This window comes from Phialemonium atrogriseum, assembly GCF_030411735.1.
Source record: "Phialemonium atrogriseum strain 8032-3 unplaced genomic scaffold QBC33scaffold_2, whole genome shotgun sequence".
NCBI lineage: Eukaryota > Fungi > Ascomycota > Sordariomycetes > Cephalothecales > Cephalothecaceae > Phialemonium > Phialemonium atrogriseum.
Genome location: NW_026848139.1, coordinates 2,134,110 through 2,150,612, shown reverse-complemented (window position 1 = coordinate 2,150,612; position 16,503 = coordinate 2,134,110). Strand labels below are relative to the sequence as shown.

The 16,503-nt window shown below is 57.9% G+C and overlaps 7 protein-coding genes across 7 annotated transcripts; 3 read left to right on the top strand and 4 right to left on the bottom strand.

The window, feature by feature from the left end:
• Positions 1-4,077: 4,077 nt before the first annotated feature.
• QBC33DRAFT_555168 (F-box domain-containing protein) lies at positions 4,078-5,335 on the top strand (the record flags this gene model as incomplete). The annotated part of the gene is made up of 2 exons (XM_060429604.1): positions 4,078-4,326; positions 4,790-5,335. 2 exons carry the CDS (start codon positions 4,078-4,080, stop codon positions 5,333-5,335), a joined length of 795 nt encoding a protein of 264 aa, XP_060288219.1.
• Positions 5,336-5,731: 396 nt separating this feature from the next.
• QBC33DRAFT_566139 (uncharacterized protein) lies at positions 5,732-7,074 on the bottom strand (the record flags this gene model as incomplete). The annotated part of the gene is made up of 1 exon (XM_060430446.1): positions 5,732-7,074. Exon 1 carries the CDS (start codon positions 6,839-6,841, stop codon positions 5,732-5,734), a length of 1,110 nt encoding a protein of 369 aa, XP_060288218.1. The 5' UTR covers positions 6,842-7,074.
• Positions 7,075-7,114: 40 nt separating this feature from the next.
• QBC33DRAFT_172767 (MED7 protein-domain-containing protein) lies at positions 7,115-8,467 on the top strand. The gene is made up of 3 exons (XM_060422349.1): positions 7,115-7,539; positions 7,609-7,785; positions 7,852-8,467. Exons 1-3 carry the CDS (start codon positions 7,291-7,293, stop codon positions 8,185-8,187), a joined length of 762 nt encoding a protein of 253 aa, XP_060288217.1. The 5' UTR covers positions 7,115-7,290; the 3' UTR covers positions 8,188-8,467.
• Positions 8,092-9,066, bottom strand: QBC33DRAFT_566137 (uncharacterized protein). The gene is made up of 2 exons (XM_060430445.1): positions 8,944-9,066; positions 8,092-8,765 (listed from the first exon to the last, which is right to left on the bottom strand). Exon 2 carries the CDS (start codon positions 8,643-8,645, stop codon positions 8,478-8,480), a length of 168 nt encoding a protein of 55 aa, XP_060288216.1. The 5' UTR covers positions 8,646-8,765; positions 8,944-9,066; the 3' UTR covers positions 8,092-8,477.
• Positions 9,067-9,970: 904 nt separating this feature from the next.
• QBC33DRAFT_172745 (SPOC-domain-containing protein) lies at positions 9,971-13,136 on the bottom strand. Its single transcript, XM_060422348.1, has 3 exons — positions 12,966-13,136; positions 12,266-12,825; positions 9,971-12,198 (listed from the first exon to the last, which is right to left on the bottom strand). Exons 1-3 carry the CDS (start codon positions 12,970-12,972, stop codon positions 10,060-10,062), a joined length of 2,706 nt encoding a protein of 901 aa, XP_060288215.1. The 5' UTR covers positions 12,973-13,136; the 3' UTR covers positions 9,971-10,059.
• Positions 13,137-13,721: 585 nt separating this feature from the next.
• QBC33DRAFT_616176 (proteasome component Y13) lies at positions 13,722-15,107 on the top strand. Its single transcript, XM_060432660.1, has 4 exons — positions 13,722-13,904; positions 13,969-14,153; positions 14,220-14,638; positions 14,710-15,107. Exons 1-4 carry the CDS (start codon positions 13,881-13,883, stop codon positions 14,835-14,837), a joined length of 756 nt encoding a protein of 251 aa, XP_060288214.1. The 5' UTR covers positions 13,722-13,880; the 3' UTR covers positions 14,838-15,107.
• On the bottom strand, positions 14,822-16,501 carry QBC33DRAFT_525394 (phosphatidic acid phosphatase type 2/haloperoxidase). Its single transcript, XM_060426810.1, has 4 exons — positions 16,141-16,501; positions 16,027-16,083; positions 15,879-15,972; positions 14,822-15,804 (listed from the first exon to the last, which is right to left on the bottom strand). Exons 1-4 carry the CDS (start codon positions 16,210-16,212, stop codon positions 15,077-15,079), a joined length of 951 nt encoding a protein of 316 aa, XP_060288213.1. The 5' UTR covers positions 16,213-16,501; the 3' UTR covers positions 14,822-15,076.
• Positions 16,502-16,503: the final 2 nt, after the last annotated feature.

Genomic DNA, 16,503 nt, shown 5'->3' with positions numbered 1-16,503 from the left:
AAGTGAGCTGATGGGGAAAGAGAGGAACGGCGTTGACTCATGGATTACACACGTCAGTTCTGGCATGGCAGCCTTACTTCCGAGCAAGCCGCACTCTGGGGGAAGGGGGGATGGCCTCGAGAATGGGCCATGTTACCATGGGGTAGTGCTTTTCCTACGACTCTCTGACGAAAGGGTTGATTAGGGGGGATGTTTGAAAACCGCGGCCGCGATTTTACCCCTGTCGGTCGAGGCGCAGAGCCCACATCTGCCTGAACAGCAAATCAAAATAATAGTAGCAATAAATGGCAATAAAAAGTGGGTGGGAAAAAAAGTTATCCGTAAAATGATGCATGCGTTGGCCACCTGTTCCCACGTTGGGAAGCTTGTTCCATGTTTGTGTGTTGCATGCCCTACAAACAAACCCACGCAGTAGCAGCGGGTGTGCACGACGTTGTCACTCAATAAAATAAGCACTCGACTAGGCAGCTTGCTTGGCCAGGGGAGAAGACTATTGAAACTGGGCTTGGTCTGCCATATCCATTTCGGAAGAGCGGGAGGCGGCTCCCACAGGATAAACAAGGCCATGTTTGGTGGCCCAGCGTTGTTTATCTACGAATGTCCTAATACCCGGCAGGCCTCCGTCCCCATTCAAGTAATTCTGGCCTTGATGGTCGTTGGCGGTCCAAGCAGGGCTGAGCCGCTTTGTTTTTCTTTTTGCCGATGGAGAAGAAAAAAAACTGGTTCGAACTGAAGTTCAAGGTTCGTCTCGTCTCGTCTCAGGCTCGAGCCGACCCGACTCGGTTTGGCTCCCGCCTTCTAGACGGGACTAAAGAAGTTCTAGACTAGGCTTTTCTGGGACAGGGCACTGTTGAACCACTGCAAATGCAGTTCGCGAGAAAACGGCATTTTCACCCAATGAGACCTCCAGAATCGAAAATCTTTCCAGAACCCAATTCGAATATTCGGGCCCCTTGCGAATCATGTGGCAAAGAAGTGCTGCAGATTCCGTGGAGACGATCTGAGTGGTGGATACTCGGAATCAGACGGCCGATAATGTGGCTAATCAGATGCCGCGAAATGCAAGAAACTGGGCTGGTTTCGGTAGTGAGCAAGACTGTTGGTATTGGTCAATGGCTGCTCAGACTTTCCCCCATTTCCCTCACTTTCCCCCGCTCTCTCCCTTCTCTCCCCTCTTCATTGTTGGCATTACGGAACGGCGAGGTTGGGTGCGCAGCGTCAGTCGTCCCGGCCTTTGCCAGCTCACAATTGCGCCCACGCCACAATGCGCCTGCAAGTGTTGTCGTATTGTACTTCATAGTACTGTACATATGTACTGTACAGTACCTAGGTAACGCGGTAGGGATCGTCCAAGGCACACAAGCGACCCTGTCCCTGTAAGTAATAGGGCGGAGTCGAGGTCGTCGAGTAGCAGCAGGGAACAAGGATGAGACGAAGTCACACTTGCGGGAAGGCAGGTGACGAGAACGTGTCTGGGATTTCGCCGCATGGGAACCTTGCACGGGCAGCTATTGGCTGGAAGGGAGAGACTTTGCGGGTTGCGGGAGTGCCCGGCCCAAACGCTCGGCCGCCCCAATAGAACCACAACAACAATAACAACAACAAGGAGGCAACCTACCGCCAGACAAGACTTGTTCTCACTCCAATTGAGGTGCCTGAGAAACAATACATACAGTCATGTATGTACGACGTTGGCCGGTGCCAACGATAAGCAAGGTGACTGAAACAGGCGTGGCCTGCATACGAAGCGCGCATACATATGCGAAGGCAGCACACTGGCTTCAGCCGTGACTTGTGAGGCTTCCACTCCACTGCAAGCCAAGACTGTGCCACTCCTCAGCTTTACAGGTGTGATGCTGATCGAGTCCGGATGCTCGCCTCGGCCGACTGTCCGATTGCGACTTGGACGTGCATGGTGGCGATGATGGTGATGATGATAATGCTGGTGATTAAGGCAGGGTCGATCACATTTGCGTATTCTTCATCCCTGGACTGTGCGATGAGCTGGCGATGGTCTTGCCTCAATCGGGAGGATTGGCAGGCTCGTGGCATCTTTTTTTACTTCTTCCTTTTTCCCCTCTTCCCTCTTCGCTTTCCCTCCTCCTTCCCCGCCCCTCTGACCCTTTCCGCGGCCCCGCACTTGACGCTGCCCTGACATCAGCCAAACCCCTGAATCCGGTGAATGCAGAAGCTCAGAAGGGGGGAAACACGCCTTGTTACATTTAATTCCTTCTTTTCCTTAGTCCATCGGAGCCCAATATGGGGGCCATCCCTGGAATCTGTATTTAGGCTGCCCAGAAGAAGACCAGGAGTAGCAACATCGCCACCATCATCGTCGTCATGTAGACCTGGGATGGTACAAGGGGAGGCGCGATAAGCAGTTGACGGGCCGTCACAACGGTCACCCCCACAAAACACGTCACTACAGGAGAATTGACCAGAAAAGATCCGAGCGCTTCAGGCACCAATATTCCGAGTTATCGACCCCGTCCGTCAAGGGCCTGCCTACGACGTAGATGGAAGTTCATTGTTGTCGTTGTCGCCTTGTCGCCTTGTCACGATAACCGGGCTATCGGCCTCCATCGCCTGCTGGCGGGAAATGGAACTGAGGAGAGGGAGAATACTATCCCATCTTGGGCCCGGCATTTGTGATGCGTGGAATACGATAACATGCATTCCTGGTAGGTAGGCTGTAGAGCACCTACCAGGTACGTGTAGGGGTAACCTGGCAAGATCGGCATCCATGTCGATGCAAGCAGGCATTTGCAGGCAGACGCAGGCGGTCGCAAACTACGCTAGGTAATTTATGGGAGAAATACCTAAATTTGCTAGAGTACTTCACTAAGTAGTGGGTATGTCCGCTATAGTCAGGTATTATTCTACTAAGACATACCTGCCCCTGCTGAATAGGTGTGACGCACTCCCGTCTCACCCCAACCTCACACTCCCCATCCGAACTCGTCAACGTCAGGTTTCCAGGCTTCAGCCCCTCCACCCAAAACACCAACCCCACACACCCCACAACACACCTCGATCTTCACCTGGCCTCGTACGGATGCTGCCAATGTTCGCCGGCGCCTGCAAATCCACCACCTATCCCTCTCATCCCCCCTACGTCCCTGACTAATAACGCGGCCTCTCGATTCTGATATACCTCGATTACGCGAGAAAGTGCACCATACACCACACACCACAGTCCACACACCACACACCACACACCGTACCACCCTTGGAGCCGCTTCGTGTCCTACCGACCCTTTGCTTCTCGGGCGCTTCGGCCATCAGCGAGCGAGACGAGCCAGCTCCATGGTTCGACTATGCTACTGACATCCTCGTTGTGGCGAGATAGATATCCAAAACGACAAGACCTCCCTCCCTCCGCCCTGGACCTTGGCCTCCCTGCCATCCGCCGATCCACCCATCCAGCCACCGGCCACTACAGACGACCGCCTCCTTCCCTCTACCTAGCCTGATCAGTCGGCCATCCTCCTGGCTGGCGTGACTGTACTTTAGCCGCACTCAAGTCCCAAAGACCAACAACCCCAGCTCCTGCACGTCTCTGTATCCCTTCGTGGTCAGTCGGCAAAATACCGCGCCACCCGCACTTGGCGACTGTGACGGACGGGGTTCAACAAGCAGGGAGGGAATAGGCGGCCTCGACTGACGTGCTGCTACATTTTTTGAGGAAGGAAAGGCCGCGGAGAACAGGCCTGGACCAGGGCACCGCTGGTTCGATTGAGGGAGCCTATCATGGAGTCACCGGCTTACCCATTCAACCCCCCCCAGCCGTTCGCGACATCATCTGGCGAAAGGAGCAACACCGAGACCCGCATAGACATTGAGGCTGCAGTTGCCGTCCAACTGGTCCGTCAGACGAACCATCTCACACTGTCAGTCTCGTCACAAGATGACGAAGCACGAGGACCTAGCCTTTCCTCGTGCTCCCCCACCTCTCAAAGCCCAAGCCGCAGGTTGATCACCTCGGTAGCCCTGGCAAATGATGCCCAACTATACCTCCGGGTAGCAGCAGGTGATGGGACTGGGGTATACGCAGGAAGAAGTGCTGTCAGCACTGGTATGGCGGCACAACAGGCGACGTCCGGGAAAGCCTATGGAACATCCGCCGTGCCAATGTCAATGGAGACTGGCTCCTCGGGTGTGGAACAGGTGACTGCTGCAGACGCTGATAACGGCCTGCCTGAGAAGTCCGCGGTTGTCTTTGGCTGTAGACGAGACCCTGCCCCCAACCTGTCAGACTTGCCCAACGAGATCCTCCTCCATATCCTTGGCTACCTCGATGTCTGCGATCTGTTGTCAACTTCTAGGGTGAGTCAGGCCCCACGCCCCTTCTGATCCACGTCCGAAGACACGTAGCACCCTCTCTTTCTCGATTCGGATCGCTCCCTGTCTTGCCCCTCCCTGTTTATGCCTCGAGCCAGCGCATAGTGAGGCGGCTGGCTAAACTAGCCGGAGATGTGTACTCCCTGTGACACCCCCTTCTTGTCTGAACTATGGTCGGCCATTCTCAGGCATGGACAACGAGATGTACACACTCCCGCGATAGCTTTTTCGTTCCCTTTGTCTCTTTTTGCTTTTTCTGTGCTTGAACTTGCCCTTCCCCGTGAGAGCAGTGATTCCGCGGCTATCCTGGCAAATGTCCTATCCCCACACGTAGTCCTGCCTCTGTCTGCTCCCGTCTTCAAATGTCCCCCTTTGCTAGTCAGTATATCGCAAAGGCCTTGCAGACTAACTAATGCCCTCCCCCCCCGCGGGGGAGCCTTTCTCGCAGACCACGCACCACCTCCGCGACCTCTCCGTCGCGCCGATACTGCACTCCCTCCGGCTGCGGCGCGCCCGCGCGTCCCTCAGCCCGATGCTGCAATCGCCGTCGCGCCCCTCGCTGGCCGACCTGATCGCCCGCTGCATCTTCCTGACCCACACGACCGTCGTGTCGCGCCGTCTCGCCCGCTCCCTCGTCTGCATCCGCCTGTCGCGCCGCCTGGCCGCCCGCCCGTCCGCCGAGGCCCTCGTCCAGCGCTGCGTCCTGCCGCCCGAGTGCGTCCCCGGCGGCTGCGGCGGCTTTGGGCCGCGGCGGGGCGGCGTTGGGGTTGCCGCGGTTGCGCCGGCGCTGGTGGCGAGGAGGAGAGCCGTTGAGAGGGAGAGGGTGAAGGATAGGTTGAGGAGGTGGGTTGAGAGGGTCTGGACTGGGGAGGTTAGGGAGAGGAGCGAGGGGATTAAGAAGTGGGAGGAGAGGGTTGGAGTTGGGAGGGTTTGGAGGCTGAGGAGGTTCTGGGAAAGCGTAGGACGCGAAGATGGTTTTGCCGGGGGCGTCTGAGATTTTTACCTCTATACCATGGGCAGGCAGTCATGGTATTTGGCACCATGTGTTGTACGAATTCATGTATTTGATCCACGATAGGCGTTCAACGGATTACGGACCGGATTCTAGCAGATCTGCTCGCCGTTCAGCCATTTGGCTGGAAGGTGTCATTCATTATTTCAACGATGTTGTACAGTGAGATAACATATCGTACAAGTAATGCCCAGCACATGCCAATAGCAAGTGGCTAGTTATTCACACAGAAAGGTAACTCCTCGGGCTGTGGTTGTTCAACCCCGTGCCTGTTTTCCCGCCCTTGCAACCATGGCAGCATTCACAACGCCGCTCCAAACCCCCTAAACACCCTCATCTGCCATGGAGTTGCTACCAGTCCAGTCTCCGCATCCCATCTCAGGCTCGGAACCTAAAACCAGCCCAATCGTCCTCATCGTCCTCATCGTCCTCACTCTCCTCCTCACCCCCCACAACCCCCCCATTAGCATTCTCCTTCCCATCCGCCAGCCCCTTCCCACCGCCGGCACCCACAACCGCCGCGACACCAGCAGCCGGCGCCGGCGCCGGCCCGCCCCTCTGCCTCAGCGCCTCGCGCCTCTCCTTGAGCCTCCGCACGCGTCCTTCGAGCTCCTCCATCTCCTCGAACTCGGCCTCTAGCGCTCGCGCCGCCTCCTCGCGCTCGTCGTCCAGCTCCGCGCCATCCTCCTCCTGCGCGCGCCGCCGCTCCTGCTCCTCCTTGGCGGCGGCCTCCGCGGCTGTCATCGCCGGCGCAGATATCACGGCGTCGGGTGCGGGCGCGGGCGCGACCATCTCGGCCTCGAAGGCGGCCCATTCGTCTTCGTCGACGGTGGTGGTGGGCTGCCGTTGCTGCTGCTGCTTCTGGGTGGATGCTGAGGAGGGGGGTACGGTAGCCGTGGTGGTGGCGGTGTTCGTCGGATCCTGCGGTATGAGCGGCGACCGGCCCGAGGGGGCGAACTTGGGTGTCGACGCGACCGACGTCGCGGTGCCGCTGCCGATGCTGCCGTCCCTGGTGGCGACGGGCGTGGCAGGCCGGGACGGGATCTGTATCTCCACGCCCTGGACCGGGGCGCCGGACGCCCTACGGAGGAGCGGCGGCGCGGGCGTGCTCGGGTCCTTCGCGCCGGCGGCGTCCGAGGAGGTCATGTCCGGCCTGCTCCGCTTCTTGCGGACCGATTCCTCCTCCACCGCGTCGCCCATGTTTTGGTCGCCGTCGCCGTCGCCACCGTCGACGTCGAGCTTCCTCTTGTGCGACGACTGCGTCGCTGCGCCCGCGCCGTTGGCCTTGCCTGCCTCGTCGGCTTGCCGGCTCTGCAGACGCTGCTGGTGGCCCGCGCCGCGGACGTGGCCGTCCCAGAGCGATTCGGTCTTGACATGTTCGTGGCAGACGGTGCAGAGGAGCTTCCCCGCGTCGGAGTAGGCGGCGTGCGGGTGCTCTATCCTGCGGGCGGCGCGCTGTTGCCGGAGGAGCGATCGAACATCTGCCATTGTGGGTTTTGGAGGGGTTGGGCGCGTGGGTGGGGGGAATTCGGAATTGGCTTCGATGAGATGGTAAAAGAAATGGGCGGCTGGCTTGGTCAATGATGTTTGGGTGTCATGGGCAAGAGGCTATCATTCTTATCATTGTTGCAATGGCAAGCTTGGTGATCTGCAGACCGCCTGCACGTCGTCAATTGTGGAGGAGGGTACGCCACTCTGGAGCAGGCCACAAGCCACAATTCAGAGGCAGCTTCAGCCACGCTCACGAGCTTAACAATGGATCCTACCCAGGTGCTAATGACTTTAGTTAGGTTCACAGTTCGACCAACACACCTCGCATTGTCACTTTTCTTTTACAAGAGGATGCCTGCCAGCTTGCAACCTTGTTGGACAAATTCACCTAGACAGCTTTCGCTACATTGAACTGCTGACTGCGTCGTCACCCACGCGCAATCATCATGGCTGAACCAATTAACGAGCCTTCCATAGTCTCTTCGACATTCCCTGATCCTCCCCCTTTCTGGCAAGATTTCACGCCGGAGAAAATCGAGCGCTTCGAGTCGCTAAAGTCGCGGTATGCAAACCAGCAAGGCCTGGATGCTGCAGCCGTTATTCGAGTCCCAGACGTCCCCGAAGATCTTGTCAATCTCCAGCCCCCAGCCGAACCCGCCGACAGGAAATGGAGGCTTTTTGGAGAGGTCCAGACGGTGAGTCCTCGCGTCTCCCTTTTCTGACTTTCAAGCCCCCGTGTACTAATGCATGTGAATCTCCCACAGCTCGACGACGAGCTCCAGAGCCTCGAAACTGCCGGTATCGATCGCCTTGTCCCTGCCTCGGAGAGTGACCAGGACGGCAAACACATCGATCGCGCATTTGCGCTGAAGCGCCTGGCCAAGTCGCTACTGCTCAATTTCCTTGAATGGATGGGCGTGATGGCCATAGCCCCAGAACAGGTCAGCCGATGCAATCTTGCCTCCCAATCCGTCCCAGCGCACCGCTAACCTCCCCCCGCTCCGCAGGGCTCCGAGAAAGTCAGCGACCTCCGCACGCTCCTCCTCAACTTCCACCACATCCTCAACGAGTACCGCCCGCACCAGGCGCGTGAGCAGCTCATCGCCATGATGCAGAGCCAGCTCGACAACAAGCGCGCCGAGACCGCGGCCATCCGCAGCGTCGTCGACAAGGCGAAGCGCGTCCTCGAGGGCCTCGGCAGCATCGAGGTCGCCCGGGACGGCGCCTCCGCCGCCGACACGGGGGGGGCGAAGGAGGCCGGGAGGACGGCGGCCGATCACGAGGGCGCGCGGCGCGGGCGCGAGGACGCCGGCTGGGAGGCGGTGGACTCGGATTTCGCTTGAGGCCGGACTACGTCACTACGGCAGATGGCTATACGAGCTGGTATGGCGGGCGTTGGGGTAGGGGGGCATAACGGCTGCTCCTTTGATTCCGGCTACCTTGTCCCGCAGAAACACGTCCGTCCGCCCCCGGTTTCCTCCAACAAGGACCTACGAAGAGCAATACCCGCTACCACAATCAGGCTTCTACGCTGCTCTGCAGATAGCAGCCACCCTACTCCAGGTCTCGACCTACCCCCTTGTCCCACCACCAAAAGATCACTGGCTCCCGCGCCAAGGGCCTACCCCCACCTTCACATCACGGTGCACGGGATTGGGATGCAGCAGCAGTCGTAGCCGTCACACTCGAAGCACTTTGTCTTGCCCGTCGCCGGCTTGACGATGCTCTCCGCGACGGACGTGGCGGCGCTGCCGGGGCCGTTGCGGTTGACGAGGGACCCGTGGGCAGATGAGCAGGCCATCTTTTAGCTGCTTTAGCTGCTTATGATTCGGTATCTGTGGGTGGGGTTTGTTCGGAGAGCAGCAGAACAGTGGATGGGGAATGTTGAGGCTTGGGTTTGTGGCTAAGAGACGTGGGCGGTCTGGTGGATAACTTGGTCAGCTTCGCTACGTGGTAATAGAGGCGCGCAAGGAGGGGCAGGTAGGGGTAGGATCCAATGTTGAGGAGGGAGAGGCGGTGATGCAAGGTGTGGCATTTTTAAGGCTTGGCTTGTAGTCTGGGGCCTCAGATCAGAAAAGATATGTGTATTCATGACTTACGGCAGTGGCCAGGGATGTGATGATCAGCAGAATTGAGTTGGTTTTGAATAGTTGAAGACTGATGTGCTTGATTGAAGTTGGAAATGCGTGGCCCTCACCCGTGGTTTTTACTTGTCGGGATGCCATCCATGTCACTGCCGCTGCAGCTGCGTCATTGGCGGGGCTATGTAAGAGTGGCGGTGCGGTGCGGGGATGAGCATGCAAGGAGCCGTTTCAAACCACTCCAAGTCGTGGATGGAGATGACTGGCTACCTACAATATGGATCGCTTCACGGGGCCTCGCATACCTCTAAGACGGGGTGCAAATACGCGGCAGGTAGGAAGGCAGCAGGTAGGGATGCAGGTACCAAGTTCTTGGGCGTGAACTAGCTAGAAGGTTGAGAACTAGGGGCAGGGCAGTCTTGGAAGTCATGACATTGAGAAGCATACACTCATCGGGAACGACTCTCGCCCTCCCCACTACCTATGCTCACGGAATACAAATCGGACTCGCCGGCCTCATACGCCACACAATGACCATCCATGGTGGCCGTTCCCGCATTTGTCGATTATTGTCCGGCCGTTTCATTCGGATACCTCCCATCATCATTCCCTCTACAATGGAAGAAAGCGATAAAGTCAAAACAATAAGAAATAAAAGGGATAAGCGTGTTAATGAAAAAGAGCAAGTCTGCCCGGCTCACAAGCCCGCCTCCTCGCCGCCCATTCGCCCCTTTTCCCACGGCAAGGTTGGGTTGTTGCACGAATCATCAGATTCCCTCCCCCAAAAGTATAACCTCAAAACGACGCAACAGGAAGACTCTCCCTCAGTGATTCCTGAGACGGTGCTGTATCCCCTAAAGCAAAAAACGAATGGTAAAAAGAAAAGAAGCCCAACGCCGGCCGACCTTGTAATGGCAAACGAAGGTATCAAGGTATGCCACCAACCCAAGGGGTAGAAAAGGTCGCGTGCGTGCCGGAAACAAAGCAAGTGAAAAAAAAAGGAAGCACATTTCCCTCCTAGCCCACCCATCTTCTCTTAGCCGGAGAAGCTGCCGCCTTGGATGGAGAAGCTGCCACACGCCAGGGCGGCAAAACCGGCTGAGGGATCGGGGTCCGTCGCACGGCACCGGTCTGCTAGGCCGGAGGAGCTGCCGCGGCGGCATGTGGTGGGATAGGTGGCGGGGGAATCGGGGTCTGTCGCGGAGGGCCGGCCGCACTAGGTGGGATCGGAGGGGGCGGGATCGGGGTGTTGCGATGGGGCGGCACGGGCGGGGGCGGGATCGGGGTCTGGACTAGGGAGTGGGCCGGGGCCGAAGCCGGGGCGTGCACAGGGGTGGGGGTAGCCGGCGGGCCCGGCGCTGGAACCGGAGCTGGAGGCGGAGCGGCGGCCCCGTTGCTGCTGTTCTCCTTCTCGAGGACCGCGCTCAAGTGTGCAAGGTCCTCCCTGGTTTTCGGGTCTCGCTCGTAGATCCTGCGGACCACTTCCCACTCCCTTCGCGACATGCTGTGAGCCTGCGGCATGAGGAAGGCCACCGTGGGGCTGCTGATGAACGGGCCGAGGATCTCTCGAGCGACCTGCTCGCCCTGACGCTGCGCGGTTTCCTGGTTGGAAAGTCGCCCGGCTGTGGGTCCATGCGGTTGCTGCGAGCTGTGGGGAACCTGAGGGGGCTGGATCGGAGTGTGGCTCTGCCTCGCCGCCTGGTAGGTCGGGAAGGCGCCCTGAGGGGACGTGGGTGAGATGGCCGGGGCTGACATAGATGCGTTCCGCTGAGAGTATCCACCCTGTGCCGGAACAGGGGTGTTGTTGACGGGTGACTGCGGCATTTTTTGGCCGGAACTGTTAGTTCCGTGAAGTCGCTGCATCGTCGAAGGGTCATTCCGGTAGACAAAGACAGCCAGCAGCATCGGCTCCCTTCTATTCTCGGGGATGAAGTTGTCCATGAGGTTAAGCATGAACTCAGGCTGGTCTCCAGAACCGGCAGCCACGGGGACGAGATATGTGTCACGAACATTCCCAACCCCCTTGTCGCCGATGACCCCGTAGCGCTTCTTGGAGATGAAGTAGTCGATGAGCCTCTGGAAATCAGGCTTGGATGCCTCCAAAGCAGGCTCCAGGCTCACCACCACGACGTCAGTTGGCACGCTATATCTCAGGCTGCAGAGATACTCGATGGCCTTCTGCTCGTCGATCCGGCCGGCCACGGTGAGACGTCTGGGAATGAGTTGGTTCCACGGGAGGCCAATGGATTCGTTAAGCTTGGCACCACCGATATGCCTCGCCGTGGCGTGGAAGTTCGAGATGGTATTCATGAGGATGTCGCCTCTCCAGACGATGTTGGGGTCCGTCTCTTCGCTGGGAGAATAGGGAGGAGATTCGTTCCCATCGTCCTGCAGCATCCGATCTATCTCCGGGTCCACGCCAGGGCCGCCAGCCGGACCCGCCAAGTTCGAAGGTCGTCGGTTGGCGCTGCCGGTTGGCGACTTGACACTGGAGAAGACCTTGTTGATATCAAAGTCCGTCTTGGGGGAATGCTTCGTTTCTATACGAAGACCGTCTTTTGGCGAAGGCTGCGGCTGCGGCGGGGGCTGATCGAAATGCGCTGGCAGTTCGACTTGGTCTCGATCCTCCTCCTCCTGCGGCGGCGGCAGCGGCGGTTGCGGCTGCGACGATTCCGAGCGCGACTCGCGAGTGCTGTGTCGGCGGGCTACTGATGGTCCCGGAGTCTCATCGCTGGGAATGGCGAAGTTGTCATCGCCGATTATCTCCTCGCCTTTATGTGTGTGACGTATACGAGGCGGGTCTTCTGTGATCATGATTGCCTGCTTCTCTGCTCGAGCCTTCATCTCCGCAGTCTCACGCTGCAGCTCCTTGGAGGCAAGTTCCTCGGTGGTCATGGCCGCCAGCATAGTCGGGGTCAGAGTCCGGCTGAGGAGCCGGTTGGCCAGCTCATGGTTGCTCTTCAGATTGAACGTCAAGGTCCGGACTTGGCTTGTATAGGCGCTAGCGTTGGGATGGGTATCCTGAACCGCTCGCTCAATCTGCAGCGCAAATCGCTCAGCTCTCGCCGCCGTCGAGATTCCATCTGAAGCGACGAAGGTCCCCTTCTTCTCCGCCGCACCAATGGAATGAGTCAACGACTTCAAAAGCGCCTTAGCTGGGCCCTGACGGGTATCCGGGAGCTCCGCTATCTTGGCGGGAAGGTCTGAAGGAGGTTCATAAGCCGGGATTGCGACAGACTGGGTCTCAGAGACCTTTCGCAGTTTCTGCGATGGCTAGATAGAGCAGCGAGTTAGCATCCTTGTCCCCTATCTCTCTAAGTGGCCGTCAGTCATAACGTACCGTTGCGTCCTTGTCTTGAGACTCGTCCCGTGTTTTGCGCTTGCCGGCAGTAGCCTTCGTCTCCTTCTTGGGCTCGGGAGCAGGTGATTGCTTCAGCTCTTCCTTCGATTCGCTGACCCGCTTGCCCTTACCTTTCTTAGGGCCCTTCTTCTTTTTCTTGTCGGCTTCTTCCTCTTCCTCATAGGCCTTGCGTCTTGCTTCCCAAGGCTTCTCTCCGCGGGCAATGCCATCCAGGAGCTCTTTGTGGTTCTCGGGACGGCAGAGCTCGCAGAAGTAGGTGCTGGGAATGTCCTCCGAGTATCGGCTCATGCCCATGCAGATATTATGTTGCCAGGCGGCACATTGGTCGCAGGCAATCCAGGGCTCCCCTGAATCCTCATCTTGCTCTGTGGCGCCGCAAACACAGCGGATGACTTCTTCCTCGGTCTCCTCGGGTTCGGGGGCTGCTTTCTTCCCTTTCTTCCCACGACGCTTAGGGGCATCGATGGCTTTGTCGAGTTGTTCCAAGGCCTTATGTTGGCCTTTGGTCGCACGCACCGAGCGGCGGGGTTCTGGTTCGACTGTGGCCACGGTCTTTGGTTAGCTGTGTTTCCCTAGTGTGAAAGTGACGGACTGTTGAATTGACACATGAGGGGAGGGGGCAGTTGGTGTCTGAAGTCGAGGGGGGATGGATGTGACAGGGCGTCAGACCGCTGCTTACCAGGCATGGCGATGATATGATATCGACCTCGACGCAAGTCGGGTGGATTGTGGCTTGCGTATGATACTGTGCCGGATGTCCTCCTTCGGCTGGATTCTCTCTACTGTATGCAGTCTAGGACATGTGCGAGATGACGCGCTCAGGCAGTCATTGGCAAGGCTTTTTACGGGCAGAAATGTAGAACTAAAAGGATCTGACTGCGCCGAAGGCACACGATCATCAACCGGAGAGACCCCCCAGCCTATTTCGCAGTAGATCTAGAAGTAAACCGCGTCCCCCTCTTGCAGTGAAGCTCCCCGAAAGACCCCTGGAGTTCTTGTGGAGCTCGGCGCGTATTAGAAGGTTTGCGCGCGAAACGCAATTTGCGAGTTGAGTTCGGACTGGTAAAGTTTGCGGTCTCGGATGAACTGATGCTTCAATGCGCAAACAAGGTAAGACGTGCTGGTCGGTGTCTGATGTCTGATGTCTGATGTCTGACCTGAAGTCTGAGAAAACGGCCACGCGACACCAGGAATTGGGGCAAAATTGGTGACAGCGCTGGCTTCAACGTGATGGTAGAACGTGTTGTTGACACTTGGGATGGGCAGAAAAGCGGAGGTTGGAAGAGGGAAAGCGGAGTTTATGATGCGAGACGAGGGGTGATATTGTTAGGCAAAGTTCGGCACCTCAGGCTAAATCACGTGGGAAGGCGGTCTGAAGAGCAAGCATATGTTGGCCTAACTCGAACCACGCCAATCCCAGGCATCCATGCAGCTACGCGTTGTGGGCTCTGCCTGGAGCTCCAACCAGCCTGAATGCTGTCAGCCTTCTCATGCTCCCATTGCTTGCCCACCGACCTCCAATCTTTCCAACCCAAACAACCGTCATCTAGCCTCACTTCCTCGATTCTCCCAAGGTTAGCCAAACAAAGCAACCATGTCGCGGAGATACGATTCCCGAGTAAGTTGACTGCTCCAACGAAGCTTCGGAATCCCCAAAAACACAAGCTTATAGCCTCTTATAGACAACCATCTTCTCCCCCGAAGGTCGCCTCTACCAGGTCGAATATGCCCTAGAGGCCATTTCGCATGCCGGCACTGCCATCGGAATTCTCGCCAAGGACGGAATTGTCCTCGCCGCCGAGCGGAAAGTCACCTCCAAGCTACTAGAGCAGGACACCTCGGCGGAGAAGCTGTACATTCTCAATGAGTAAGGATCCCGCAACTACCCCCCGGTGCCGCCCTGAATATCGCTAATTGGTTTCACCTCTCACAGTAACATGATCTGCGCCGTCGCCGGCATGACCGCTGACGCCAACATCCTGATCAACTACGCCCGGCAAGCCGCGCAGCGGTACCTCCTGACCTACAACGAAGACATCCCGTGCGAGCAGCTCGTGCGGCGGCTGTGCGATCTGAAGCAGGGGTACACACAACACGGTGGTCTGCGGCCGTTCGGCGTCTCCTTCATCTACGCCGGCTGGGACCCGCAGCGACAGTTCCAGCTCTACCTCAGCAACCCGTCTGGCAACTACGGCGGCTGGAAGGCGACGAGCGCCGGCGCCAACAATGCCAGCGCCCAGAGCCTTCTGAAGCAGGACTACAAGGAGGATTGCACCCTCCAAGAGGCTTGTGGTGTGGCGGTCAAGGTTTTGAGCAAGACGATGGACTCTACGAAGCTGAGCGCTGAGAAGAGTAGGCCATTCCCACATACCACATACCACATACCCCACGACCATTATGACAAGTGCTGACCCATGCTACAGTTGAGTTTGCCACGGTTGGCCAGACGAGCGACGGAAAGATCTATCACAGGCTGTGGAGCGCGGACGAAATCACGGCGTTATTGAAGGAGCATGACCTCGCCAAGGAAGAGAGCGCAGAGGATAAATAGATCGGGAAGGCAGAGATAGATGGGGCGAAGGCGATGACCTTTGAGTGTCATGTGTACTAATACAATGAATGGCCAAATATGGCAATCAGGCCTGCATGCCATTTCCCAAGAGAAGACATCCATGATACCACTGCTCTGCGGCCGTATAATTATGGTATATGATAGTCAACTTGACGATATGATTTGGAGAAAAATTATTAGTCCGTCTAGAGAGCACAAGTGATCAGTATCTTGTCGCGTCAACGTTGAGATAATGGACGCAATTCAAGCCCTACATTCTGACCCAGTCCCACCTCCTCATCCCTCAGGCGACCGTACCGACCAGCATCATCGTCGCCGCTCGGCGGCCCGGGGTGCGGCTCGTCGCATCGAGAGCTGCTGACGCGCGGCCAGTACCGCCTGTAGCTCCAGTACGTGACCGTCCAGCCGAGCAGCGAGCCGACGCACACGTCGTACACGTCGTGCCGGTAGTCCTGGCACCGGCTGATGGCGATCCACGTGGCGACCAGCAGCGGCGCCAGGCACAGCAAGGCCCTGCCCAGGTCGCCGCGGACGACCTTCTCGGCGGCCCCGGCGCCGGCGCCGGAGCGCGCGTGGGCGAAGATGCGCGTCTGCCCGACCAGGAACAGCGTCATGTGCCCCAGGCCGGCGAAGGCGAAGGACGAGTGGCCCGACGGGAAGGAGCGCCACCCGTCGTGCAGCGTGTGGTGCGCCGTCTCGGTGCAGACGGAGATGGTGACGAGGACGTCGTGAGGCGTGCCTGCCGCGGGCTTGCAGCGGGCTATGAGGTCGGGGCGGGGTCGGCCGACGAGGTTCTTGACGAGGTCGGTCAGGAAGGCGGTGAGGACGAGGGCGATGACCAGGCCGAGGTAGGTGACGTGGTGTTTATGGGGGGACGCCCCCGTCGTCAAGTTGTAGGCTATGATGAGGAAGAGGGGGATGAAGACGGCGTAGACGAAATCGAGCGCTGTTAAGATGTACTGGTTTAGCGGAGGCACCACAGCCCGGCCGGCTCCAAGAGGTTTCGGATTAGGAACTCACCAAGCGGTACTCTTTCAACCTCAGCATGGGGAAAAGATATACGCAAGTCATTAATCGCGAACATGCGGTGGAACGGCTCGGCCAGGAATTGGACCTCGGGAATGGTCAGCGTCTCTCGGCCTGGGAAAAGGCATTGGGGAAAACTTACGAGGAAATAGCCTGTCAGGATGACTGTGAAGCCAAGGTAATCCGATGCGTAGGACCTCTAGCCATCTTCATCAGTGTCTGGCTAGGTGGACGGGAACAACAACTCTCGACTTGCATGCCAGAATCTCGAGAACGAGGCCCGGGTTTCCCCTGAGGGTAGCCCTCCCAATCCGAAGGGGTTGGCCATTGCAACCAGTCACCGCCGCCTTATGGCCTTGAATATGCTTCGAAACATTTGAATTGGTGGTTAGTGAATATAGAGGCGCGGTAGGAGCTGTCGCAAGTGTGTCAAGCAATATCCATCAGCCCTGCGTAACGGATTCGCAGTACGGAGTACACGCTGTACAGTACATTTTTGTAAGGGGTATCCTGGCACGTGCCTGGTTGCCGCCTGAAGGAGCTTCGCCAAGCCTAATTGGCCCCCGTGTCTCCCTACTGGTATGTGCGTTTTATTGCCCCCAGCAATCATGCGCGTCAT

Coding starts and splice junctions, on each gene's coding strand:
- QBC33DRAFT_616176 (XM_060432660.1), top strand. CDS start 13,881: ATGTCGCGGAGATACGATTCCCGA. Junction 13,905..13,968: donor CGCGGAGATACGATTCCCGA/GTAAGTTGACTG, acceptor AGCCTCTTATAG/ACAACCATCTTCTCCCCCGA. Junction 14,639..14,709: donor GAAGCTGAGCGCTGAGAAGA/GTAGGCCATTCC, acceptor CCCATGCTACAG/TTGAGTTTGCCACGGTTGGC.
- QBC33DRAFT_172767 (XM_060422349.1), top strand. CDS start 7,291: ATGGCTGAACCAATTAACGAGCCTTCCATAGTCTCTTCGACATTCCCT. Junction 7,540..7,608: donor TTTTTGGAGAGGTCCAGACG/GTGAGTCCTCGC, acceptor AATCTCCCACAG/CTCGACGACGAGCTCCAGAG. Junction 7,786..7,851: donor TGGCCATAGCCCCAGAACAG/GTCAGCCGATGC, acceptor CCCGCTCCGCAG/GGCTCCGAGAAAGTCAGCGA.
- QBC33DRAFT_566137 (XM_060430445.1), bottom strand. CDS start 8,645: ATGGCCTGCTCATCTGCCCACGGGTCCCTCGTCAACCGCAACGGCCCC.
- QBC33DRAFT_172745 (XM_060422348.1), bottom strand. Junction 12,199..12,265: donor CTCAAGACAAGGACGCAACG/GTACGTTATGAC, acceptor TGCTCTATCTAG/CCATCGCAGAAACTGCGAAA.
- QBC33DRAFT_525394 (XM_060426810.1), bottom strand. CDS start 16,212: ATGGCCAACCCCTTCGGATTGGGAGGGCTACCCTCAGGGGAAACCCGG. Junction 16,084..16,140: donor CGTTCTCGAGATTCTGGCAT/GCAAGTCGAGAG, acceptor GAAGATGGCTAG/AGGTCCTACGCATCGGATTA. Junction 15,973..16,026: donor TCCTGACAGGCTATTTCCTC/GTAAGTTTTCCC, acceptor ACCATTCCCGAG/GTCCAATTCCTGGCCGAGCC.